Source organism: Hyperoodon ampullatus (genome assembly GCF_949752795.1).
Source record: "Hyperoodon ampullatus genome assembly, chromosome: 14".
NCBI lineage: Eukaryota > Metazoa > Chordata > Mammalia > Artiodactyla > Ziphiidae > Hyperoodon > Hyperoodon ampullatus.
The window spans coordinates 60,772,032-60,798,619 of record NC_136927.1 but is presented as its reverse complement, the minus strand read 5'-3'; the positions used below and the strand labels follow the sequence as shown (position 1 = coordinate 60,798,619).

General features: G+C 52.2%; 1 protein-coding gene across 3 annotated transcripts; it reads right to left on the bottom strand.

The window, feature by feature from the left end:
* Nucleotides 1-830: 830 nt before the first annotated feature.
* SDCBP2 (syndecan binding protein 2) lies at nucleotides 831-19,402 on the bottom strand. Of its 3 annotated transcripts, XM_079720280.1 has the most exons (9): nucleotides 19,355-19,402; nucleotides 10,579-10,651; nucleotides 9,845-9,911; nucleotides 9,121-9,221; nucleotides 4,795-4,953; nucleotides 3,963-4,138; nucleotides 3,712-3,883; nucleotides 1,610-1,701; nucleotides 831-1,352 (listed from the first exon to the last, which is right to left on the bottom strand). In XM_079720280.1, the coding sequence occupies exons 2-9, from the start codon at nucleotides 10,630-10,632 to the stop codon at nucleotides 1,298-1,300; spliced, it is 876 nt and encodes a 291-aa protein (XP_079576406.1). In that variant the 5' UTR covers nucleotides 10,633-10,651; nucleotides 19,355-19,402; the 3' UTR covers nucleotides 831-1,297. The 3 variants fall into 3 exon arrangements, with proteins under 3 accessions (XP_079576406.1, XP_079576408.1, XP_079576407.1); XM_079720282.1 differs by lacking the exon at nucleotides 4,795-4,953; XM_079720281.1 differs by lacking the exon at nucleotides 10,579-10,651 and having other exon boundaries at nucleotides 19,355-19,377.
* Nucleotides 19,403-26,588: the final 7,186 nt, after the last annotated feature.

Sequence of the window (26,588 nt, the reverse complement as noted above, 5' to 3'; positions counted from 1 at the left end):
TGGGGGCAGATGACAAGGTTCTGGGGTAAAGGCCTTCAGAGGGGCCTCTGCCCAGGGAAATCATGACCCCCTCTGACCTAGGAATGAGTGCACGCAAGTCACGGTGCACTGCCACATTCAGCCATGCCCTTGACAGAGAATTCAGGGGATACAGGAAGGGGGGAGGTGGGGAGGGGTCTTCACTTTTGTCTTCTTTGTCCTTTTGATCAGACAGAGTTGTACCTACAGCAGACAGCTCTGAATTAAAGCATGAAAACACAACAAGACCCTTGGCCTGTTTTCTTCATACTGTGTCTTTTGGGGGTGGGGGTGAGGGGGATAAAGGGGGCTCACACCTGTCCCCACCTGCACGGGCATCGTAACACACATCCTGGGAAAAGCTGAGCAGACAGAGAGCTTCCCTGAGGTTGAGGGAACCAGAGAGCTGCATGCTGGCTCAGCTCTGCCGTGCTTCCGACTCCCCTCCAGGGGGTCACTTGGCGCACCCCACGCCCCCCGTCAGACCCGCGGGGCCCTGTAAGTGCACGTGTTCCATCCTCTCCAGCACCCTTGAAGTGGTCCTCACGCCCGTTCTGCACACGCGGAAGCCAGCTGCAGTCACTGAGCAGGGGGTGCGTGAAAGCGAGGGCCCCCTTCCAGGGCCCCACACCGTCCCCCTCTAGTCATCCATGTCCCAGACCGGCGGCATGTGACGGTGGCAAAGCCCAGTCATTGCTCTCAGAGGCAATACATAGCAAAGGCCTTGGTCTCACCACTGCTTAAAAGGAAACCAGCTCTGGCATGTCAGGAGACAGAAGATTCTGGAATTTCAGTTACTTTCGAGGAAGGGATTTTATGTAAAATCAAATCTTTATTCAAAAGACAGTGACGGGTTATAACTAAATACAGTTTCTGACAAAGAACAAGTAAAGGAAAAAGAAACAGTTCTCCCCCAAAAATGTATTTGTTCTCTCAAACCATGGAAATGTTTCACTGGTAGAGGCAAAAGTTTGAAAGGGACCCAGCTGCAACTTTAGGAAGTGTTTAGTCGGCCTGCCTACGTGCCCAGCATTTAAATCGGCTCAGAGAATCACTGCCTGTGGGCCCTGCCCCTGCCTTAGCCCAGTTAAGAGGCTGAGGCTCCAAGGAGGCCAGTGTGTATAAATGACAGGCCCATGTGATCCAATGTTGCCCCACCCAGAACACGCCCGCCTCAAGAGACAGCCCTGCCCCCAGGCAGAGGCCTCCACAGCCTGTCCCCTGAGGACTCTCCCTTTCCTGCTGGAGGATGAGAGGGCTGAGCTGCTCTCCCGTGGCTTCAGGCGTCAGGGATGGAGTGGTCCATGGTGTGGTGGAGCAGGGCTGGGGACAACCTAGATGCAGCAACAAGGACAGTCGCCAACACCGGCAGCACATTCTCCCCCTCCCCGCAAAGGCTGTGCATGCCTTGTGGGCCCTCACTTCCGAGTCTAAGACTTTCAAATCACCAGAAGCCACTGGCTAGCGTGAAGGGAGGCAAGGGCAGGAGAGCAGAGGGCAGGCTGGTCTGGGCTCTGCAGGAGGCTTGAGGAAGCCGGGGTGGTCGGGAGGTGGGGAGGTGAAGGGGGAGGCAGGAGGGGACCAGCCTTACTTTCTGACCATGTGCTCATAGATCACAGTGGGGATGATGGCCAGGTTGATGACGTTCCCGGCTGTGGCCAGAATCTCCGTGACTTCTTTGTCCTGGAGAAGGGGTGAGTGAGCGGTCAACCCGGGGGCCAGGGGAAACTCTGAAGGCACCTCTGTGGAGAGGTCAGCACGGCCCCTGCTGAAGGATGCCACTGACACTCTGACGTCAGGGACAGGGCTGCCCCTCAGGTGAGCAAGAACGTGGGCCTCCCACCTGAGGCCCTGTCAGTAAAATGAGCGTGCCCCTCCCACCCTCAGCTCGAGGGCCTGTGTGGGCCTGACACCTAACAGGGCCTCACAAACGTGACTTCCCCCAAAGAGCCCTGGGAATCTCACCAAGCACACATGTATGCCGTTTCCCAGGACCCCGTCACACTCGGGTTCTGGACCCAAAGCACAAAGAGAATAACCGTGCGGTGGGGGGACAGCAGGGGCTCCCCCCCACCCCCTTCACTGGGCGCCTGTCAGCCTGAGCCGAGCCCGTGTGGTACTTCTTCCTCTTACATCTTGTCGACTAGTGAAAAGAGAGGCAAGCAGAAGCCATTCAGATCATGGGGAGAACAAGAAACAAAAGGCATCCACACAAAGTGCGCCAAACAGTCCAAAGACAAACGCTATGGCCATTAGAAGAGCCTCTGGCCCTTACTCAGACACCATGACCCTTACTTTACACAGATGTCTAACCCAGGTATGTGTTTTCTTAGCTGTTCCAGGATACATGGGAGAAGATGTGCGAGGTGGGAGTAGTGATGGCCACGGAGTAGAAATAGACAGACCTTTGAGAAGATAAATGAGCTCAAGAAGCATAGCTATCTGGGGCCATTCAGCAAAGGGACAGGCCCAGTCCTTAGAGCCTTACGCCATTGCTGGGTAGGATAACTGATAGGTTCATAGTGAAGCCTTGAGCCATCAGTGAGGACGAGAGAATCTGCAGCACAGTTTAGAATGACTGCTCTCCAGAACAGTTAAGATCAAGGAACGGTCATGCTTTGGAAGGAGTGAGTTCCCTGACACCCAGTAGAGCCAGCCACTCAGAACTGGTATTACCGTACTCAGCTTTTTAGCTACAATGGATTCCCTTTGGATTGTCATGCCTGATCCCCAAGGAAGGGGAGAGATGCAGCAGGAGGGACGTCAGACAGACATTAGGAAGAACTTGCTGATCACAGTGCTCATGAGGCAGCAGGACAAGCCTCCAGGGAAGGTGGGGAGACTGTCAAGCACAGAGAGGAAGATGTGCGACAGGGATGGTGACGGTGATGGCCCTTGTGAAGGGGAGGAGAACTGGCTTAAAAGACTGTGCCACCTGTGGAGTGAGATGCCACCGCCCAAGCCACCTCTACCCGGGGAGCCCTACCTGTGAACCCCGAAGCCCTGGCTGCAGGAGGGCAGGGACTCTCACTCTAGATCACAGCTGGGATTAAGAAGCAAAGAAGCACTCTCGGTCCTGGTGGCATCAAGTCGGGATAAACCACTCTCGCTTATCCAGGGACCAGAAGCGGCGTGACTCATCCTCCTCCGGGGTCCATTCCCCAAAAGCACCCACCCCCGAGTCCAGGTCACAGTACTGGGCCTAGACCACTTGCTCCTTCTTGTATTTAAAGATAAAACTCGCCACGCAGACCCCCTTGGGAGGGCAAAAAAAAAGAGGTAAAAAATGGACTTCTGAAGAGCAACTTTCTAAAATATTCCTATTACTGAACAAGATCCAGGATACAAACAGAAGTGCCACACAGAGTAAGGAGGTGTCCATGCAGCCAGGAGCCACCTGGGCACTTATGGCCTTACACAGGTCATCAACCCCTGCCCCCACACACCCCCCAGCTCCCAGTCACACCTCTGGCCTCCATGTGTAAGTAACAATAGCGTATATTTACTGAGCACTTACTTTGTGCCTGCGCTGCGCTCGAAGCTCTGGGTACCTTGTCACATTGAATCCCTGTAGCAGCCTTAGGATGAGGAACTGAGGCTGGGGTGGGGGCAGCAGCCCACCCGCAGACACGAAGCTGCCCACCACCTGGCGTGTCCCAGCCCCTGATGTCCCGGGACAGAGCCGCTGCTTACCTTCAACCCAACGACGTTCTGCCCGTTCACCTCGCACACGTAGTGGTTGATGAGGAGGCCGTTGCGGGCCGCAGAACTCCCTTTGACCAAAGAGATGATCTTCCCCTTCCTGATGACGAAGCCGACGTGGCCTGTGCTGTCCTTGTGCATGGTGACAGTCCGCTGGAACGGCCTGGCAGGGAGGGACAGTGAGCTGGGCCTGGGGCGTGGCTGGGGGTGGACAGAGAGGCTCCTGGGACCCAGCTACTCACCTGTCCCGAATAACCATGACAATCTTCTCAGCTGACGCCTTCTTCACCACCCGGTGGGCTTTGTCTGTGCTCCACCCGACACAGTTGCGCCTGTCAATCTGCAGGATCTGGTCCCCAAAGCGCAGCCCCACCAGGGACGCGGGGGTGTTCGCCTGGACCAGCTGCACAAAGAGCCCCTGGGGGAGGCAGTCCCCACAGTCAGCTCTCCCCTCCCACCATGAGCCCAGGTCCCTCCTCCAAGCTGCTGTTTGCCTCCGGATCCTCCCGGAGCCTGCAGGGCACTGGGACTGCAGCTCTGTGCAGCATACACAGGCAATCCCATTTTCCTGGAGAGAAAACACCCCAGGCCACACAGCTAGGAAGCAACGGAGTCAGGAATTCAACCCCAGCTGGAGGCTGCACCCCCAACCACTGGACTACAAGGCCTCTCACACTGGCATCCAGGGCCCCCGGCTTCCACAGTCTGCAGACAGCTGCCCAGAAGCCAGATCCCTTTGACTGGGGGGCAAGGAGGCAAGGAGCCCACGGAGGGGCAGGTAGAGGATCCCTGGCGCAACCCAGAGCCAGCCCTAGGGCCTTGTAGGAGGGGATTGAGAAGAAGAGCCTGGCCTAGGGGTCAGGTGGGCCTCGGCTCCCAGCCCGCGCAGCCCCTTCCTTATTGTGGATGGGGCTCCCCGCGCTGCCTCCTCTCCCGCTGGTGGACGAGGCGGCCAGAACCCCAGAGGCGCGCGGAGGAGGGCGGACAGCTCGGGCTGCGGGCGGGCGCTGTCCAGCACGCGGGCTCGCCCTCCTCCGCGGGGCCCCTCCTCTCCCCCCCGACCCCCAGCCCCACCTTGTCGATGGCCCGCAGCCGCAGCCCCGTCTGGCCGCGCTCGTCCTTGCACAGGTGGATCTCGCGCACCCCGGGCTTCACCTCCCCAGGCAGCACGCCCAAGCTGTTCCCGGACACCAGCGCCACCACCTGGTCCGGTGAGGGGCCCGAGACCGCTGCCTGCGGACATCAGGAGAGCAGGCGGTCAGCCAGCGCCTGGGGCCTCGTGCCACAAGAGTCCCCGGGGTGGGAGCAGGGAGGGGGTAAGGAGAATGGAGTGGACCCCGGGCCGCAGTCCACCCCAGCCCACACACTTTTCCGCATGCGGACGAGAGGGAACATGGCTCAATGATGCCACTAGGGGGCGTCAAAGTCCACACCCCTGAAAAACAGCCAGGAAAGTAGGGCGAGAAGAGAGGACAGGTAAATAGGAAAGGGGTGCTCGTTTCCCAAGGCAAACTGGTGTCAGGAGAAGAGCCCTTTCAAATCCACTTAAAAATAAAAGTACCACAGAAAATAGTGAACGATGGGGGGAAATGGGCTCAATTTGATCTCTGCCTTGAAAAAAAATAAGGTAAAAGTACCAAAATGAGTGAGTGCTTTCCCCCCTAAGATCTGGAACAAGGACAGGATGTCCACTCGTACCACTACTATTAAATATAGTAATGGAAGAACTAGCCAGAGCAATAAGGCAAGAAAAGGAAATAAAAGGCATATAGATTGGAAAAGAAGACATAAAATGGTCTCTATTTGCAGATGAGATGATACTTCACTAGAAAATTCCAAGGAATCTACAAGTAAACTCCTAGAACTCATAAGTGAGTTCAACAAGGTCACAGGATACAAGACCAACATATACAAAAAAATCATTTGTACTTTTTTTTTTTTTTTTTTTTTTTTGCAGTACGCGGGCCTCTCACTGTTGTGGAGCACAGGCTCCGGACGTGCAGGCTCAGCAGCCATGGCTCACGGGCCTAGCCGCTCCGCGGCATGTGGGATCTTCCCGGACCGGCGTACGAACCCATGTCCCCTGCATTGGCAGGCAGACTCTCAACCACTGCGCCACCAGGGAAGCCCCAATTGTACTTCTAAGTACTAACAATGAACATGTGGAAGCTAAAATTAAAAATACAATACCACTTACAATCACTCAAAAAAAAAAAGAAATACTTAGGTGTAAATCTAATCAAACATATTCAGGAATTGTATGCTGGAAATGAAAAACCACTGATAAAAGATATCAAAGAAGATCTAAATAAATAGAGAGATATTCTGTATTCATGGATTGGGAAAACATAGTAAAGCTGTCAACTGTCCCCAGATTGATATACAGATTTAATGCAATTCCTTTCACAATCTCTACAAGATGTTTTGTAGATACATGCAAGGTTAATCTAAACTTTATATGAAAAGACAAAGGAACTAGAATAGCTAAAACTATTCTGATAAAAAGAATAAAACAGGAGAAATAACTCTACCAAATTTCCAGATTTATTATATAGCTACAGTAATTAAGACAGTGTGATATTGGGGAGCGACAGACACATGGATCATGGAGCAGAAGAGAGAATCCAGAAATAGCCTCACACAAGGAGGGGCAACTGCTTCTTAACAGAGGTGCAAGAGCAATTCATTGGAGAAAGAAGAGTTTTTTCAACAAATGGTGTGGGAGCAATTGAACATCCGTGGGCAAAGTATGAGCACTGACTTCACACTTTATACAAAAAATTAACTCAAATTCAATCATAAATTTAAACATAAAACTATAGCAGTTTTAGAAGAAAGTAAAAGGGAAAATCTTTAGGGACCAGGGCTCAGTGAAATTTCTTAGGACACCAAAGCATAATCTACAAAAGAAAAAAAATCAATAAATTGGACCTCATCAAAATTAAAAACTTTTTGCTCTGCAAGAAACCCTTTTAATATGATGAGAGGAGAAGCTACACAGTGGGAGAAAATATTTACAAACCAAATACCTGACAAAGGACTCTAGAATAAAGTCTCAAAAGTTGACTTAAAAAAACAATCCATTTAGAAAATGAGCAAAAGATATGAAGGAACATTTTACTGAAAAGAATATACAGCTGGTAAATGAGCACATGAAAAGATGTTCAGCATCACTAGCATTAGGGAAATGCAAATTAAGACAATGATAAAGCATGGCTACACACCTACCATAATGATTAAAATTTAAAATAGTGATAATACCAAATGCTGGCAAGGATGTGAAGAAACTGAAAACACTCATGCATTGCTGGCAGGAAAATAAAATAGTACAGCCATTCTGGAAATAGTTTGGCAGTTTCTTTTTTAAAAAATTAACCATACATGCGGCTTCCCTGGTGGGGCAGTGGTTGAGAGTCCGCCTGCCGATGCAGGGGACACGGGTTTGTGCCCCGGTCCGGGAAGATCCCACATGCTGCGGAGCGGCTGGGCCCGTGAGCCATGGCCGCTGAGCCTGCGCGTCCAGAGCCCGTGCTCCGCAACGGGAGAGGCCACAACAGTGAGAGGCCCGCGTACCGCCCAAAAAAAAAAAAAATTAACCATACGTTTATAACACTACCTAGGAATTGCACTCCTGGGCGTTTATCCCAGAGAAACAAAAACTTATATCCATACAAAAATCTGTACACAAACATCCATAATAGCTTAGTTTATAATAGACAAAAACTGGAAACAACTAAAATGTCCTTCAAGAGGTTAAACAAACTGGGGGTACAGACACACCATGGAACACAACCCAGCGATAAAAAGGAATGAACTGTTGATACAGGCAACAGCCTCGAAGGATCTCCAGGGCATGATGCTGAGTGTAAAGAGTCCACCTGAAAAAGTCACACACCGTGTGATTCCACTTACATAACCTTCTGAAATGGCAAAATTATAGGGACAAAAACACGCTAGTGGTTGCCAAGGGGCTGCGGATGGTGAGGGGGAGGCTGGGAACGATTATGAAGGGGCAACACTAGAGATACCTTTGTGGTGATGACATAGTTCTCTATCTTGATTGCGCTGGTGGTTGCAGGTGATAAAATGACATTGAACCACAGACACACATTGTACCAATGTAAAATGCCTGGTTTTGACGTTATAGTGTAGTTACATAAAATGGAACCACTGGGAAAACGGAGTGAAGAGTACAAAGGACTTCTCTATCTTCACAACTTCCTATGAATTTATGATTACTTAAAAATAAAAAGTTTAAATGGAAGAAAAATAATTTAAAACTTTTAATTATAAAAATGCATTATCTGTCATTTTTTTATCAAAATTTAGGTTGTCCTAATTATTGGACCAAAGAGGGATTAAGTCGATAGATTAAAATTGGACTATCTACAACATGATCTACTTTGCTTCATGTGTGTACTTCCCTACATGACTGTCAAGAGGGTCATTTTGGAGAAACGCCCCAGGGTATCCCCAGTTTTTCTCAGGGTCCCACATGTCCTCATCCTTTCTGATTTTTCCTATGAAATCCTCATTTGTCAGTGTGGCAGTTCTCACCCTCATTTCCATCAATTTCATGAAATCCTGCAGCCTTAGTAAGATTTGCATTTGCACTCTGCAATCGATTTGCACTGGACCAGGGAGGGGCTGGCAGACAAGGACAACCGACAGATGGCCCGCGGGGAGGCTGGAGCTGATTGGGAGAGGGTTTGGGACTGATTCTATAGGTGAATACATTTTCAGGAGTGAATATTTCTCTGTTATGATTTCCTTTGCTCTCTGAAGCCATGGGGAGCAGGAATCAAGCATTACTGTTTAATTTGGGGAGTGGGGCTGGATGACAAGCTCCTCCCCACTGAACTCTGCCTAACCATGCAGCTGCTGTCAAGTCACAGGCAGCCCTTCATTAGAAGCGCCCAGGCTCAGGCCGGGTTTAATGTCCTCCCTTCTCATCCAGCAGGCTCAGGCCAGCAGGTCAGAGGTCAAAGGGCAGGCAGTGGCCCTTCAGCCCCAAGGCCCGCGGGAAACCACGAAACCCCACAGCACTTTTTTTTTTTTTTTGCGATACGCGGGCCTCTCACTGCTGTGGCCTCTCCCGTTGCGGAGCACAGGCTCCGGACGCGCAGGCTCAGCAGCCATGGCTCACGGGCCTAGCCGCTCCGCGGCATGTGGGATCTTCCCAGACCGGGGCATGAACCCGAGTCCCCTGCATCGGCAGGCGGACTCTCAACCACTGCGCCACCAGGGAAGCCCCTCACAGCACTTTTAATGAAGGCTGAAAATACAAAGTGCCATCAAAAAACAGAGGCGCAGCAACGCTGGGGAAAGAGGAGATTCAAGTCTGTTTAAATGGTAAGACCAAGAAGGAGGGCCCACATCAGGCAAGAGACAAATACCTACACTGGCACCTTCTGGAATCTGAGGCAGGTTCTGCTGGACTTCGTGGCTGGAGAACGAAAGACCCATATAACCTTCCAATTCCGCCAGGTTTGGGTACAAAACTGATGGGAAGGGAAGGAAGGAAGAAGAAAGGTGTTACTCCAGGCCTGAGATTAGCCACACCTGCCTGGCTCCCAGGTGGTCACTCATTTTTATTAAGAAACAGGGCCTGGGGATGCTGTTTACTCCCAAGAATGTAGTATACCCCTGAGATGGCTCTGCACTCCCAGGAACGCTCGCTGGCACTGTGGGTCCTCCCCTCAGACGGTCTGCTTTCTCCAGGAGCAGCCTGGGACACTGAGTACCTCGTGTATCACTTTGGTGTTCAATTTAACTGACTTTATTTGGCATCGGCCAGACCCGAGGGCAGCTCTGGGGAACTGCACGGTGAGGAGAAGAGCTGGGCCTGAGTTCAAGTTTGCTACCACAGGGCCTGAATCAAGAGGGCCACGAGCAGCTCCAGGGCCACCACACACATCCTGGTCTCCAGCCTTCCTTGGTGGCCCCAAGTCAGGGCAGTCAGTGCCCTCACAAAGCTGCAGCTTTCTCAGTGTCCCCCTCAAAGGGTTCTAGGGAGGGTCAGCCTGCATAGTGCCCACAGCTCAGAGGCAGGAAGGAGGCAGGCTCTTGGAAATGTCCAGCAGAGGTCACTCTTAGCCAGGAGAACCGCAGTCCATTCACTCACCTGAAGGCTGGGAGTCTGTTCCCTGTCCCGGCAGGGCGGGCTTCCTGGGTACGGCTCTGGCCTCGGCCTGGGGATGGATGGGGAGTGCCGGTCAGCTGTGGCCATGAGCCCCAGAGCCCTTGAGGCCTGGGGCTCCCTGAGGCTGGGGCTCAGGGCATTAGGTATGCTGGCGGCCTGAGGGGGGGTGTCCATGACCCTTGGAGTAAATGTGGCCTCTGCAGATGTCCACGCTTCTGGAGGCAGGTTCTCCCAGGGGCCCGCGACCCACCAAATGTCACAACTCGTTTACTACCTGAGGCAGCTAAGGCAAATTTTCAGTCAAAAAGCCCCCAATTCTCAAAACCCACTAGGACCTCATGCGGGATGGAAGGAGAAAAGGGCTTCTGGGGGCTGAGTAGGCCAAACGCCACGGCCACGGGGTTTACTCTGGAAGCTTGTCCTAGAGCATGGGTTCTACACGAACCCGGATGGAGAAAGCACTGGGATAGAGCAGGCACCAGACGGGCCGGTCTGCAGCTGCTTGGTCTTCTCCACCTGCTGTAATTCCATTGCCTTGGCCTCTGGACACCTGCTCTGCCCAGCAGGCCCTGCAGTGGGGACCTGCATGCCCTAGGGCCAGTCAGGAACTCCCAGGGGTCCCCAACACTTGACCCAAGACTAGCCTCCCTTAGCTACCGTGACGTAATCCAGAAGACCCCGTCAGGGGACCCCAGGCTGATAGCCCGGCAGTTTACCTGCATGGCTTGGTCCACCTTCAGGTCCTCCAGAGATGGGTACAGGGTGGACATGGCTGCTCTTTGGAACACCCTGCAGGGCACAGAGGGTGAGGAGGGCTGAGGGCTGAGGGCTGGGAGGAGGCACGGATGTGTGCCGCTCAGCACTCTCGGGACGAGAAAGACGTCACAAAGGTATTATTATCCCCATTTTAGAGATGGGGGAGCTGGGATTTGACCCAAAGTCTGTTTGGTTCCCCAGCCCGTGCTCTCAACCCCGCAAAAATCCCATCCCACCGTGTTCAGCTGACTCTAGGCTTTAGAACCTGAGACCCGGGGTCGCCTAGCACATGCTGACCAGGCAAAGCAGGACTGGGGGCCACGTCCTTCCCTGTCCTGTTTCAAAGGTCAGACAGGCTTATGAGGTCTGATCACACAAGACCTAAATCCAGTCCAGCTGGTGGGTAGTGAGCACCTGCTGTATACCCGGCCACCGTTAAGGGTTTGCACAGCATCATCCCACAACTACGCAGGATTCGGCCCACTGTCAAGTGAGCGGGGACTTAATATTACAACAGAAAGGCAGCAGGCACTTTAGAAGTCCTCTCCAGCCCCCCACACACCTCTCCATCTCTGGGCATTTGAGCTCCTACTGCATACCAGCCATTTCCAGTCTTGCTGGTGACTCTTGATCTTGACCACAGTGAGGTAAGACCAAAGGAAACTCTTAAAAACATGCACACAAACTAGCAGAATTTATACACTCAGCAGAGTATTGCTGCAGAGGGAGAAGGAAATGGGGGGAAGCACGATAAACACTAACTGAACGCCTTCTACCTGCCCAGAGGAGAACCAGTAGGACCTCGGAGCAAGGTACCAAAAGAAATCCAAAGAAATTACCTCACAGAAATGCTTTATTTCCTTCCTAGTTGAAATGTGAGGAAGGAACAGTTTGTCTTTCTGGAATCTTTTCCGTTTACACACTAACACATTGTCTCTGTCACACCTCCGGGCCTTTGTTGGGCCAGTCGTCACTAGCTGGTGTCTCTGCCCCGCCCTCCCACCCTGGCTCCTCAGACAATGAGGTCACTGCTGCTCCCAAGGGCCCTGCCCTCAGAAGAGACTCTGGGCCGGCCTCCGGCCCTGGACTCTTCAATCATCCTCAGTCTCTCTTCCCACCTGAACTGCAGTTCCTTGGGGTCAAGGGGTGTCCTATTCACCCCACTGGGCCCACATTCTCTGCACCAGGTCCAGATCCTCTGGGCATCTCCCCTGAGTGACCCACAGGGGCTGAGGTCATCTTCATCCATCACTGTTTCTCGTCCTTCCTCTGTACCTGCTGCCTTGACCCTTGTATCAACCTTAACACTCCCCAACGACCTCCCCCATCCCTCCTAATCTGCCGTCAAATCCCATCTCTCCCACAACCCATCCCTAATCCCCATGCTGTCTGCAGACCTCCACCATCTCCCCGCCCTTCTGCAGGTACCACAACATCTCCAGTGAGTCCTAGCTTCTCTATTGTTGTTCTCCAGCCAAGAGGCCCTTTCTGCATCAGCCTGGAATGTCACGCCCTGCTGAAAGCCCCCAGTGGCTCCACGCTCTCAGAATCCAGCCCACATTCCCTTTATGTTTCCTCCAAAGATTGGAACTGGTGGCTCAAAGGCCAGATGCAAACATTGTAAAGCAATTATACTCCAATAAAGATGTTTTAAAAAAAAATCTGTTGCCAAGTGCTTTATACATTCAAAGTAGCCCCCAAATGCAGAACTCAAGACGCTTTTTTTCTAAAATTAATTAATTAATTAATTTTATTTTTGGCTGTGTTGGGTCTTCATTGCTGCACGCAGGCTTTCTCTAGTTGCGGCGAGTAGGGTCTACTTTTCATTGTGGTGCGCAGGCTTCTCATTGCGGTGGCTTCTCTTGTTGCGGAGCACGGGCTCTAGGCACGCGGGCACCGTAGTTGTGGCTCAGGGGCTCTAGAGCGCAGGCTCAGTAGTTGTGGTGCACGGGCTTAGTTGCTCCGAGGCCTGTGGGATCTTCCTGGACCAGGGCTCGAACCCATGTCCCCTGCATTGGCAGGCAGATTCCCAACCACTGCTCCAACAGGGAAGTCCAAGACGCTGTTTTTAATAATCTAACTTCACATTGCTCCTGAAAAACAGGACACTCTGGCAACCCTGGACCGCTGCTGAGTGGCTACAGCTGAGTCGCAGCTAACTCCCGGGCACCCCAGGCCCCACCAGCCTCTGCTGTCTCTTACATCAAGACCGCTTTACTCACTGGCACTGAGACCATATAGACATTTGCTTGCAGCCCCCTGCCTAATTCTCCTGCTTTCTTTCTTTCCACACGTCCTTTTCCCAACCCCCACCCTCAGCTTCAGCCATAATGAGCTGCTTTCAGATCCTTGAATTAATCGAATTTTCTCATGTCCCCAGGCCTTTGCACGTATTATTATTCCCTCTATTTGGAATACCTTTCTACCCCCTCCACTCCCTACCTAGCTAACTCCCATTTATTTTCAAGTCCCAGACCAGAGGGCTCTTCTTTTAGGAAGCTTGCCTTGATTTGTGCTCCCCCCGCCCCCAAACCCCCCTCCTCACCCAACTCATGTTCTTACTCTGTTGATCATTCACTACTCCTGTAGTTGCCTCTTTGTCTACCTATTGGGAGTTCCAGAAGGGCAGGAACTGGACCTTCTAATTTGCTATGGAACTCCTAGCCCCTAGCATGGATACCAACGCAATAATATTTCCAGAAGCAATGCATTCTGCCCGGGCTCCCACTTTTCTCCTTGTAAAGTAAAGCTCTGACGTCCTATGGACATGCACCTTCCTGGGATGGAAACAGGGATGAGAGGTCCCAAACAGGTTTTGTTCGCCTCTCACAGGCTTGTTTTTTGTTTTCATTTGAATTAGTGCCAACATTTTAAAATCTGGAAATATAAAATTCTTCACTTCTAACTTGTACAGAAAAGAAAAATCACACTATTTGGCAATGCAAGAGCAGGAATCATACACGGCAACAGTCAGCCAGGCCCAAGTCGCAGCCTGCCATAACATGGGGCTGCACGCACCTCCTTGTTTCCCGAAGTGCCCATCCAGCTGACTTACACTGCCTGCTTGGCTCCTGCAGGCAGGCAGCTGCAGATCTTTGCCTTAGCCTTTGGGGCAGGAATGATCATCTCAAGAGGACAGGGACTGTCCTAGGGGGAGAGAGAGACTGGCCCTGACCTCCTTTAAATCAGCTGGGGGAAGAGACCACTTTGTCTGTGGTCTTCCCCACTGTGCACACACTCTGGGAGACTTTTATCTCAGGACAGTCCTCAGGAGGTACCATGTGCCAAAAACGTGCCCTGCTACCAGGATCACACATGAACGACAGGTGTGAAAATAAGAGGCACCCCTGCCCTGCTTTTTCAAACACTGAAGCAGCAGAGCCGGTTATAGCTTTAGCAGCTGCCCTCTGGGAGAGCAGAATCAGAGATCTACTTCCTGGAAATCGCTCCCAGGCTAAGACCACACAACCCTTCCTCTGTGTCTGGGACCCTTTCACCATTGCCACCTACTCTGGGTCTCAACTAAGGTTTGGGCTCTGGGTGGAATCAAGAGGCAGGTATTCCCCTGCCATTTAGCGGTTCATGATATAGTGGGGAATGGCTCCCTGCCAGCAAGTATGCGTGTCTCATTCAGTCATGCATCTACTCATTGACAACATTTAGGTGTCCACTGCGTGCTAGCAACACTGGATCTGTTTCAGTCATGCTAATCCCTCTGCTTGGCACACCACCCTTCTCTGCGTGGTGCTCTTTCAAGGCTCAGCTCAAAAGTTTCTTCTCTGGTTGGCTTTTTCAGACCATGGGACCTCCTGCTTGTTGGCCGGGTCTTCATGTGTTCCCAAACTGACTTGTACTGCCCCTATTGTCAAGTTATTTATCATATTGTATGATTATTATCTGGGTATTTCCTCATACTGGGCCCCAACTCAGAAGGGTGGGGACTGTGTCCTGTTCACCACCCTGTGCCTCCCCACCAAAACAGCACCCAGCACATGGATGCCGGCAAAAATTGGGATTCGACTGAATAAATCAGTGGTTTTCCAAGGAACAGATTGGAAATATATGGGGGCATTTTTGGGTGTCACACGACAAAGCTGTCCTGCACAACTTTCCAATACCCTGCCAACCTTCATGGAGGCAAAAAAACTGTTTATAACCTGTTTTATATACAAATACAATGAAACTTTCCCTGGTTTTAATATACAATATATTATCCAGAAATGTATACACCAGCTTAACCGAGGAAGTTATTGTTTTGTTCACCATTGTGGAAAACCACTGTCAATCCTTCTGAGAACAGGTGAGTCACCAGAACGCACCCATGTGTGTCTGCGTTTGTAGCTGTCACAGTGACGGCACGCCTGTATACAAATACATTTAACCTTTGACTCAAGATGCCACATATAGGGACTTCCCTGGTGGTCCAGTGGTAAAGAATCCGCCTTCTAACGCAGGGGAGGAAAGTTCCATCCCTGGTCGGGGAACTAATACCCCACGCAGCCAAACAAACAAACAAACAAACAAAAAAGATGCCGAATGTAAACTTTGGCAAAATTTAGTTGAATACTATCTATTAAATCCAAACTTTCTCATTTTAAGTTAGGTACAGACGTGACCGGGTGTCATCCAGTCTGAGCTTTTACATAGTGTAGGGCATATTCATTTATTATAAATTACTTTCATTGCTCTCATTTCTCCTTTATAGTACAGAGAGGGCATCACGTTGATTTTTTTTTAACCCGGGGTGGGGGGCACACTGAACCACCACTCAAGATGCACCCGCCCCCTCCCTCAGCCTCAATTTCCCGCTTTTTGATGCAGCCAGGCACAAAACTCCGAGCACTCGGGCACCGGAGAAAGCCCCAACGGTTCCTAGGGCCTGTTCTTCACCCCAGGCCTCAGTTTCCTAATCTGTCCAACGATCTTGGATCAAAGCTCTCCAAACGACTCCCCACCCTGACGCTCCGGTAGCTCCACAGTCCGCTTGAGGCGACGTCCCCTGGTTGCTATGGGTTACGGCGCCTGCGCAGAAACCCCGCCAAGCCGCTAGAACGCGCTGCGGCCGCTAGGGCCGCATGCGTGTCACCCACACAGGGCTGCGCGTGGCTACCGGCGTTTCACAGAGTATCCCGCGATTGCGGGATGGCAAATGGCGGTCTCCGTGCCCCGCGGGTTGCTGGCCGGCTAAACTCACCCGGCCTCTTGGGAAGTCTCGGTCAGGGTCCGCGTCCGCTCTTTACGCGCCTGGAGTCTACGCGGATCAAGTCGCGCTTTAAAGGGGCGAGTGTCCCTTCGCCTCCCCACGCCCCCGACCCCTGGTGCATTAACGGCTTCCCGAAGGGGCGAGGGTGCGGTTGAGCCGCCCCCTGCTGGCTGATAAGATTCCATTCTAAGGCAGCTGTGGGAGGGAGGAGGGCAAAGTTGACACGCCTGCGCTGCGGGCTGCCTGTTGCTCATAATGAAGAGGCAGCTCCTTGGATCCCGAGTACGCCCTACCGTTGTGACGTCACCGTCCTTCCCACCATCCCAGGTTTCTTGCCCGGTCCTGACTTCCAGTCCTAGTGCTGAGCTGCACGTGCCCCGCCCCACTCCACGAAGATTTACTCTGGGATCCCACCCAGGAATGACTGCCTGACCCCCAGGGTAGAGGTCCTGGGCTCGGCCAGGCAGATCACTTTCCACAGCAACAATGGACCCACTGCACATTTTTAGAGATTCAGGCAGTTGGGTTTGCGGGGTGCAGGATAAAAGTCTAGGGCAACGGGGAAGGCCTGGAGGAAGGTAGGAGACGCCGAGTGGACCGTGAAGGATGGAGGTTCAGCAGGGTGAGAGTGGAGTATGTTACTCCAGGGATAGGGAGGCCCAGGCCCAAGAGTCCAGCTGCCTTCCAGATCTTTACTACCTCCTGCAGTTTATTCAAACTGCACTCATTTTTCCCCAGCTTTGCTGCCCCTCTACAGTGACACCACCAAATGCACCTCATGGTCTGAGCCAGAAATCTGGGAGTTGTCCTTAGCTCCTGCTCTCCAGCCATACCCAGCTCTTGCCCTCAGGAGAAAATATGATGGGACTTCAACTTGACATTCCAATCTCTATGACGTGACTCCTGGGACCTTCTCCACTGACTCCTGGTGACCTCCTCACTCTTGCACACTCACCCTGCATTTCATTAATTCCAGACTGCTTGCTGATCCTAAAACTCACCCTGCTAGTTCATGCCTCTGTGCTTTTACAGGTGCTGTTCCCTCTGTCTTGAATGCCATTCACACCTCCCCCCAGCCACCACCACCTTGTTCATCTGGTGAACTCCTCTTCTTTTCCCTCCAAATCCCCAAAACCAAACACAGAGTTAGGCAAGCCTCCCTTCTGTAGACCACAGAATCTCATATTCACGTATTCATCATTCATCCCACTACTGTTTATTAAGCACCCACTGTGAGCAAGGTCTTCTGCATTTCCTGGGTTGGATTTCCACTGAGCTGTATTTGTTTGCCTGTCTCCCTCTTTGGTCAGGAATGTCACTCATTTCTGAAGCCCCAGTGCTGTGCCCACTGCCTGCTACACAGCAGGCATCCAGTTATTGTTCCTTAAAGAAGTAGAAAAGCAGACCCAAGGGGAAGAGAAAGCCCCAAAAAGTCCTTTGAAGAAAAACCCTGGCCTAGAAGGGGAGTAAAAACAGTGCCCTGATGAGGCAGATTGAAAGGCTGGCTCCTGCAGTCTGACAATGGAAGAGTTTGCTCAGTTCGGTGTTGATGACTTCCCGAAATTAACTGGCTCCTCTGAAAAGAAAGGAACCCATCTAACCTATCTCACCCAGAGAAATTTTCCTCTCCCACTGCATTTTCCAGGATTTCCATCCCTGAGCTGATGTACTTTGTAATGTTCTGAGCAATAACAACTCCCACAACAAAGCAGCAATCAGGTCCAGCAGGGCTGGACCAGCAGGATTGAAAAGGGGTCGCCAGCCCCCATCTTTGGACTTCGGAATGAGAACACTCCTTTGGAACACTTTGTTCCAAAGAGCTGAAACTACGGGACGCCCACTTGTTCCTGTGGACAGCTCATCCATCCTTCAGAAGACAGTGTGAGGGAGGGAAGCGTGGGTTAGAGTGTCAGAGGAATAGCTCCTGGAAGGCCAAATTAGCCCAGGGATGTGGTGAGTAGGAAAGGAAGAGGCTGTTGCTAAGCCACCAGCATATATTCCCCTCCTTCTCTCAGGCTGTACTACCTGCTGGAGAAAAGCTGTGGACTTCTTCAAGGAGTGCGGACACTCCTGAACCCAGGCCCAGGACAGGCAGAGCAGGAGCCGAGGACCTTGGAGGCAGGCAGGATGGGTTCAGACTGCTGCCTCTGACTCAGGAGACCAAGCATGGACAAGTCCCTTTGGCATGTCATTTATTCCTTTGTAATATGAGTAACAATACTTGCATCACAGAGTTATTGTGGAGATTAATTAAAAGATTCTTAAATAAAAGAGATATGTACAGAAAGCACTAGTACATAAGGGGCATGCAATAATTGTTAGCTATTGTTCATTCAGTACATTTACTGGGCACCTAAGTCCCAGTACTGTTCTAAGTACCAGTAATAAGGCAGGGAACAAAAGAAAAATCTGTCCTTGAGTGTCACTTTCTAGCTGGATTAAATAAGTGCTTATGCCATGTTAGGTGGTGGGAAGTGATGGGGAGAAAGATAAAGCAGAGTGGAGGGTAGAGCCTGGAGGTCTGGAAGAGCCTCACTGCCAGGGGGTGGGTGGGTGGGGGTGACAGGTGGCTTTTGAGTAAAAGCCTAAGTGGGGAGGGAGAAGCATTGAGGCTGAGGACAAGCCACTGCCCTCTGTTTAGGGAACATCTGACCAGTGAGACTGAAGCCAGTTGCTCATAGGGGAAGTAGCAGGAGAGGAGACTGGAGAGGTAGCGAGAGGGACCAGATCCTGTAGGGCCTGTGGGTCCTGCTGAGGGCTTGGCATTTACTCTGATGAGATGGGAGCCCCTGGAGAATTCTGAGCAGCAGAGTGACATGGTCTGACTTTCATTTGGAGGATAGATTAGGGGGCACGGGTGGACAGGGAGCCCAGGCGAGAACTGATGGTGGTGCAGTTGTTAGTAGCTGGGGCCACCGTATGTACAGCAGCCAGTGCAGTGCTGGCCCAGCACACAGCAGCCCCATCTTAAGCACCCTTTTCTGAGGCTTGTTGTGTGGAGGGCATGTTCCAGCCCCTTATATCCATTACCTCATTCAGTTCCCCTGACTGCATGGGAGTCCCCACAGGAGGAAACCAGTGTTCAGATCAGGCCACTGGCTGAGTTCCCCCAGCAGGTTCTCCTTGCCCGTGGGAGGGAGCTTGTTAATGGAAACAGCTTCAGGCAGAGAAGTAAGTGACAGAAACTGAGGCCCGCACTCAGTTCCTTGTAGGAGTTGCTCTTTGGCTTTCCAGGGGCCCATTTCAAGGAGCAAAGTGTGGGTCCCATCTCCATGAGAACTGACCCAGGCAGTGAGGAGGAGCCTGGAGCCCTAGTGATGTCTGGATAAATATCACCCAGCCCTCGAACCTGGCCCAGGGCTGGGCTCGGAAGAGGAAACCCCAGTTCACATTTCACTGCCAGAGAAAAGCACCTTGAGAGAAAAAGGCCTGGAAGTCCCAGAAGGGTCAGGACAGGGCGGGAAGAAGACAGGTGAGAGCAGGTCTCCCTTATCCCTGTCCCCACCTCTAGGGGCCCCTTGCCTCGCTCTTACCTGCAGGCCAGGTGCTGCTGCCCGTCCTCTAGCCACTGCTGACGGAGTCTGGTCCCCTCCCTGGAAGGTGGTGGCCCTTGTCCCAGCTGGGTTCCTGCTCCCTGGTCAGCTGACTCACCCAGGACTGGGATGGGCCCAGGTAAGGACCTGCGGCTGAGTCAGCCTGCCCCTAGGTCACTGGGCTCAGAGGAGGGCTTTGGCCTTAGTCTGGATGTGGAGGTGGGGTTAGGGGCTCACAGCTCCTGTTGAGAGGGCTATGAACCAAGACTTCTTGGCCTTGAGGAAATCAGATTTGGATTGGACAACCAGTCCTGCTGAACTCATTGAGGGCAGTTTGATGGGTCTTAAAAAATGGCCGTACCTGGGCTTCCCTGGTGGCGCAGTGGTTGAGAGTCCGCCTGCCGATGCAGGGGACACGGGCTCGTGCCCCTGTCGGGGAAGATTCCACATGCCGCGGAGCGGCTGGGCCCATGAGCCATGGCCGCTGAGCCTGCGCGTCCGGAGCCTGTGCTCCGCGGTGGGAGGGGCCACAACAGTGAGAGGCCCGCGTACCGCAACAACAACAACAACAAAAATGGCCGTACCTTGTGACCCAGCGTTTCCTCTTCTAGGAATTTGTTACAAGAAAATAAACAAGTAGGCAGTGAGGTCTCAGGGCCCATCACCGTGTTTCTTATAATAGAGAAATCTAGAAATCCCCAAATGCCCATCGCTAGGGTCAGTTAAATAAGGCAGCATCTGTGGAAGATCACAAAGCTATCAACGTCATTTAAGGAAGAAGCCATGAGGAAATGTTCCAGCAAGATATTGAAAAATCAATATTGTGATAACCATCTTGTGTTTTGTCTTCATTTTTTGAAAAGTGAATATGCACTGAAAACAGTCTGGGAGGGCATATCCTAAAACTCTGGAAATCCGGATGGTGGGATTGTGGGTGGGGTTTTGGTTTGTACTTTTGTGTCTCTTTCAAGGTGGTGGGGGTTTGTTTTGTTTTCTTTTGAAGTTAGTTTTTGCTTTGAATGTTTATGATTTTTGTAATCGGGGGGATCAAATTAAGGTTAATTGTTTTGGTTTTTTTGGGTTTTTTTTTTTTTTTGCCGTACGCGGGCCTCTCCCTGTTGTGGCCTCTCCCGTTGCGGAGCACAGGCTCCGGACGCGCAGGCTCAGCCGCCATGGCTCACGGGCCCAGCCGCTCCGCGGCACGTGGGATTTTCCAGGACCGGGGCACGAACCCGTGTCCCCTGCATCGGCAGGCGGACTCTCAACCACTGTGCCACCAGGGAAGCCCAGGGTAATTGTTTTAAAAAGGAATTTAGATGCATTGTCTCCAGGAAGGAGAACTAGGGGGCTGTGTGCTGAGGTGGGAGGGGATTTTTGAATAGCGCACTTTTTGGTGCCTTTTAATTTTTGAAAAAATTTACTTTTGACTATCCCCCCAAATAATCATATAAAATTAAACAGAAAAGGGGGAGGAATTTAGTTGAGGTCCTGGTGGGTCTGGTGGTATAGAGATGCCTGTCACACCTGGTGCCTGGGGAGGGCCGCATCCCCTGTGCTGGGTGGTCCCGGGAGGAATGACGCAGGGCAGCCGCCCAGGGTGGGGTGAGCATCGGGGCTGCTCGGCAGGCCAGGCGGGCCCACGTCACAGTCCCCGGGACGATCCTGGGCAGAGGGGCACTAGCCTTGGGCGTCAGATCCCGACCGGGGCCCAGCTGGTGTTCAGCCCATGCAGGAGACACTGCCAGCCTCAGGGGCTTACAGCCAAGAGGCCCACGCTGGAGACAACAGCAAGAAACAGGAACAATAGCAAGAAAGGCAGTGGCCAATGATGGAGCCCTCATGGCCTGCTGAGTACGAGAGCCTGCCCCAGGTGCTTCACAGTCATTATGTCAGCGGCTCCTGCCATCCCTGTGAAGCAGGTGAGAGGCAAAGTTCCTCTCTCAAGTAACACCGCTGCAGAGTGCCTCCAAGGTTCTGTTTTCTCTTCTGTGAGACAAATGCACTTGAAGCTGAGGTGTGGACACACCCAAGGGCTGAGCCATATGGTCCTGAAGCATGTAGTAAACCATGAGTGATGGACCCACCTTAGGTCAGGTCTCCAAGACCAAAGAAAAGTAGAAAATAGAGACCCTAACTGAACCAAGTGGCACCCCCTTCCCCCATACATACCTCAGTTCACTCAGCCAAGGTCTAAAAGGGGCCTTTTCCAGAAGGGTATGGAACTTGCCCGCGGTCACACAGCACATTGGCACAGATCTGGGACTAGAACCCACATCCCCTCACCTCCACCTACGTGCAGGGGCACTCACTCCATGCCCTGGTGTTACAGCCACCTCCACCTCTGACTTCTCCCCTGTTCCAGCCAACAAGAAGTACTTTTTTTTTTTTTTTTGCGGTACACGGGCCTCTCATTCTTGTGGCCTCTCCCGTTGTGGAGCACAGCCTCCGGATGCGCAGGCTCAGCGGCCATGGCTCACGGGCCCAGCCGCTCCGCGGCATGTGGGATCCTCCCGGACCGGGGCACGAACCCGTGTCCCCTGCTTCGGCAGGCGGACCCTCAACCACTGCGCCACCAGGGAAGCCCCAAGAAGTACTTTTTGTCGGCATGCCCTTGCTCAAAGTCTTCAGTGGCTTCCTACTAAAGGGGGAAGGAGGGAGGGTGAGGATCAGGACTAAATTCCCGGGCCTGACATTGACACTCACGGTCCAGCCTCAACATTACTGTTTCAGCCTTGTTCCCAGAGTGCTTCTACCCCAGCCAAGCCACAATCCTCTCCACTCCCACCTCACACTTCCATACCTTTGCCTGTGCTGCTGCTTCTCGCGGAATGCCTTCCCCCGCCCCCATTCCACCTAGCCAAATCCACTGAGCTCGTCTCCCGGGAAGTCTCCCTGTCACCCCCATCCACGTGGGCTGTCCCGCCTCTGAGCGCTGGATCAGACTGTGCTGTTCCGTTCTGTTCTTTCATAGTAATCATCTTGTATTGTTCATCTATCTTAGGCTACAAATTAGACCCTAAGTTCCTTGAGGGTATGGCCTAGTTATTAGATCTACAGTGGCTATTTTCAAAATGAAAACTGGAACCTGTGCTCTGACCAGGATATGTTTCTGCTTTGTTATACATTTGTATGAACAGTCTTCAAAAGTCTAAACCATGGGTATCCAATATGGACCATATACTTGGAAACTCTCCAACAGCACCCTTCACAGATCTGAGTAATCAGCCACTTCACCCCTTCCTGCTGAGCTCAGAGGCGGCTCAGAATTCTCTCACAGTAATGTTGCAGGTAGCTAGTGCCACCTGGATTTGGCCTGTGAGATGAAACCTCTGTGCCATCTGGAATGGGCACTCCCTGAGGGCAGGGGCTTGTCTGTGGGGTTCTTAACCATAGGGCCTAGCATCATGCCTGGCACATAGCAGGCTCTCAGTAAGTATCTACTGAGTGAATGAATGCCCCTCCTAGAAAAGTCAATCACAGTTATAAATGTAATGGCTAACATTTAAAATATGGGTTGGGCTGGGGCATCAGATCTGTGTCCCAGATCTGTGACATTGCACAAGTTATTAAACCTCTCTGAGCTTCGGTTTCCACATGTACAAATGGAGTATTGGTACCTGCTTTACAGGCTTGTCCTGAGGATTAAATGAATCATGCGCAGTGCCTAGGACATAGCTGGCACTCAATAAATGTAAGTTTCCAACTTCCTCTTGGAGTGAGTCCAGCTACAAGTTATAGAAACAAAAGTCATCAGTTCAAGTGAAAATGGGGGTGCTTTTTGGGGAAGAAGGGGGAATGGCTGCTGGGCAGAGAGAAGCACCAGCTGTGCACTTCCACCCTCTGCATGGAATCGGCATGGTGTAGAAAACCCAAGTTACATGGTAACTGAATGATAACAGGAAGTGCTCTGTCTGCATGCTGGGCACTCTGCTGGGCATGGGGTAGAACCCGGTCTCACACTGTTCCCAGCAGCCCCCAGATTCAGAGAGTGGAGCACCTTGCCCAAGGTCACACAGCCTGAGTGTGTGAACAGGCCTTGGCTGTGAACTGAATGGAGCCACTGGGGCTCTGGGAGCCTTTCCCATCCCCACGCAGCTGAGTTATGGATTTCCCAGGTGGTGGCCAAGGGCCCTGGTGACTCAGAGGCCTGGCGGGGGGCAGACCCCCTCACACTTCACCCCACTTAGTCCTGCCCAGGACCCCAGCCCCTTGCTTGGAAGCACAGGCACCTGCCAGAGACCACAACCTATAATACCCTTACAGTACCCCAAAGTGATATCCTAAAGGGGCCACAGCATATTGTATGGCTGTGGAATCCCAGCCCGCCTGGGCTTAATTCCCTACACTTAGGCTATGTGACCTTGGGCAGGTCACTTTGCCTCTCTGGGCCTCAGTTTCCTCACCTGTGAGATGGGGAGAATGATTTCACTTTGTATGTATTAGCACAGACGAAGTACTGTGGGGCTCATGGGAAGAGCCAGCTAAATTTGAACTATTATAATATGCACATTATTGGATTTTTGCATTATCCAGGTGAGAAAAATGTATCCACTACTGTTCTAAATGTGATCAAAGATCAAACAAACAGAAATTACTTGCATCCTTTCTGGAACATAAATCCAGGTTGGATCCTCCCTGAGACGGTCACTGTAGAAGCTTCCAGCAAGAGGGAAGCTAAGGTCCTCAGAGGCCCCACTGCTGTGGTGGCCCAGCTGTCTGCGCCCTCCCCTCCTCTGTTCTTGCCCTTGGATCCTGTATTTCTCCAAGTGTACTGACCCCAGCCACCTGCAACAAACACCTCTGGGCAGGGAACACTTGCTAAAAATACAGATCCCAGGGGCACAGCCAGGCTTGCTGCATCCGGCTCTGCATTTGACTTACCTTTCCAGGTGATTGAGATGTGAACTATAACGTGAGAACGGATGTCTTGCTCCTTCCTGACCCAGTTTCTTCTCAGATCCAATGCCTACAGTGAGCTAAGCATGAGGCAAGGGGCTTTCCGTCCCTTACCTCCTTTAAACCCCTAAAACATACAAAAAATGACCACTGGGGTGTTGTGACAGATAAAGAAACTGAGGCTCAGAGAGGTATGCTGTGGGCGCATGATCACATGTGGTAAGCCGTGGAACTGGGATTTGAACCCAGAATCTGTCCGCTTTCCCCTTGCAAATGCTGCTCTCCCATAAATGTGGCTGTGACTGAGTACCCTCATTAGTCTGGGCCGGGGTCTAACTTTGTAATTTGCTGGTGAAAGCTGGTTGCTACAGCCAAGCTTCTTGGCCAGAGGCACAGGAGGAGCATCTAAATATACACGGGCAACTTGGGGTAGGGAAAGTGTCAGCATTTGGGCCTGAGGAGGGGAGTCAGCTGGGGTTTGTGATCACCCATCAACAGAAACCGGCTGTGGGTTACTTAAGCAGGAAGGGAACTTAAGGTTCCCTTAAAGGTTACTGGGGAGCCCATAACCTCTGAGAGACTCAGTGAGCCCAACCTGGGGGTCTCATGGCCAGATCACCCCTCAGCCCCCCACCATGAGGCACTGACATGGCAGCCTGTCCCGCTGACACCCAGACCTTGGCCAGTTCCTGCAGAACCTCTGTCCCTGGTGACTCCAGACACTGGATGTAGGCACTGCCAAAGTGGGTCTGTGTGCCCCTGCCTCTGTGGCCATGGATTCCCTCAAAGCTCTGTGCTGGGGGGTGTGACTGGGGGAGTCTAGGTCCTGTGCTCAGCCCTTATACAAAGCGTGCTGGTAAATTGAGGCTGCTCTGTCGGAAGTGTCATTAGGTGGGGCATTCACCAGACATGGGAAGGTGGCTTGCAAACAGGGCATCCAGTAAGAATGCAGATGTCCAACTGAGACCAGGAACGGGTGGTCAAAGACCCACCAGTTGCTGAGGGCTGCCATGCACCAGGCACTGTGCCAAGGGGTTCACATCTGTTAGCTTCAATCTTTAGCTACAGAAATAATGCCCAGTCTACAGATGAGAAAGCTCAGGTCCAGGATCATAAGATGCATGAGTGACAGGTCACACTATTGAGGCTGGGTCCATCAGACACCTGAGCCAGGCCTGGGGACCACCAGGACATACGTCATTGCTTTCTGCTTCCTGTGACTGGGACCAGCCCCCCACCCCTCCAGACTGCACACCTGCCTTTCACCTGCCTCCTGCGTGCCTCCTAGCTCAGCAGGCTGACCCCTCAGCATCCCTGGGAGGGAGGCAGGGTGAGTACTATTATCCCATTTTATAGATAGGGAACCTAAGTTGGGGGAAGGGATTTGTCTAGATCAGGAAGCAGTCATTGTAGGTCTGGGGTCTCCCCACACCGGCCTTCTCTCACTTACTCTCTGCCCCATTTCCTGGGGAGGCCCAGCTGCTCTTCTGAAGGCGGCTTGGAGAGCCAGCTGGGAACACCCCTCCCCGCTACCTTTGCCTGGCAGAGAGCCAGCTTCTGGGGGAGGCTGTGGGGTGGGAGTATGGGGGCCCTGGTGCAACTTGGGCCGGAGAAGGAAGGTGAAGAGAGCCCTAGAATGTACGTTCAAAGCCCTGCTTCTCCAGTTGTTTGAGTTGCTCTGCCAAAGAATTGCCCTCCTCCAGGGCTGGAGAAATGTCCCCAGTGCCTTCAGCCCACCCAGAGATATCTCTTCCAGCCCCTTCTGTGACTTACTTGATACAGTAGGGCTTTGCTAGCTGGGTACAAAGCCACATGGGAATTGTGGCCCATCTTCCGGGACAGTCAATTTTTATAGGAGATTTTATGACGCCTTCATTGGATATTGAAACATCTTCCCAGTCTTCACAATTTTCACACTCACCGTCTACCACCTACACCACCCAAGACAGCTGCTGGGGCTGCAGCCTCGACAGCTATGTTTCTAGTAGCAGGAAGGAGGAGGCAGAAGGACCTCCAGCTGAGTCAGCTCCCGTAGGAAGCCCACCAAGAAGTCCACGTGGACTTCAACTTACTTAGGCAGCAAGAAATCTAATCACGTGGCCACGCAGTGGCATGCGAGGCTGGGCATGTTACCAGATAATATTGGGGCTCTGTTACAAAGGACAACGGAAGCATGGGTACTGGGTAGGCAACAAGCAACCTCAATCACTCATGTCAAGATGTGCTAAGACCCAACAAAGGGCCAACTCAGCATCACCTGGTCCCTGCTGGGCCGAGACACCATAGGTATCCAGCCTTGGCTTTTGGCATCACACATGCTGAGCCAGACCTCTATCAG

What these genes read in the sequence shown, in the direction of transcription:
- SDCBP2 (XM_079720280.1), bottom strand. Translation starts at nt 10,632, where the DNA reads ATGTCCACCCTGTACCCATCTCTGGAGGACCTGAAGGTGGACCAAGCC. An exon ending in AGGTGGACCAAGCCATGCAG is followed by an intron (nt 9,912 to 10,578) that starts GTAAACTGCCGG and finishes ATCCATCCCCAG; the next exon opens with GCCGAGGCCAGAGCCGTACC. An exon ending in AGATTCCAGAAGGTGCCAGT is followed by an intron (nt 4,954 to 9,120) that starts GTAGGTATTTGT and finishes TGATGTCCGCAG; the next exon opens with GCAGCGGTCTCGGGCCCCTC.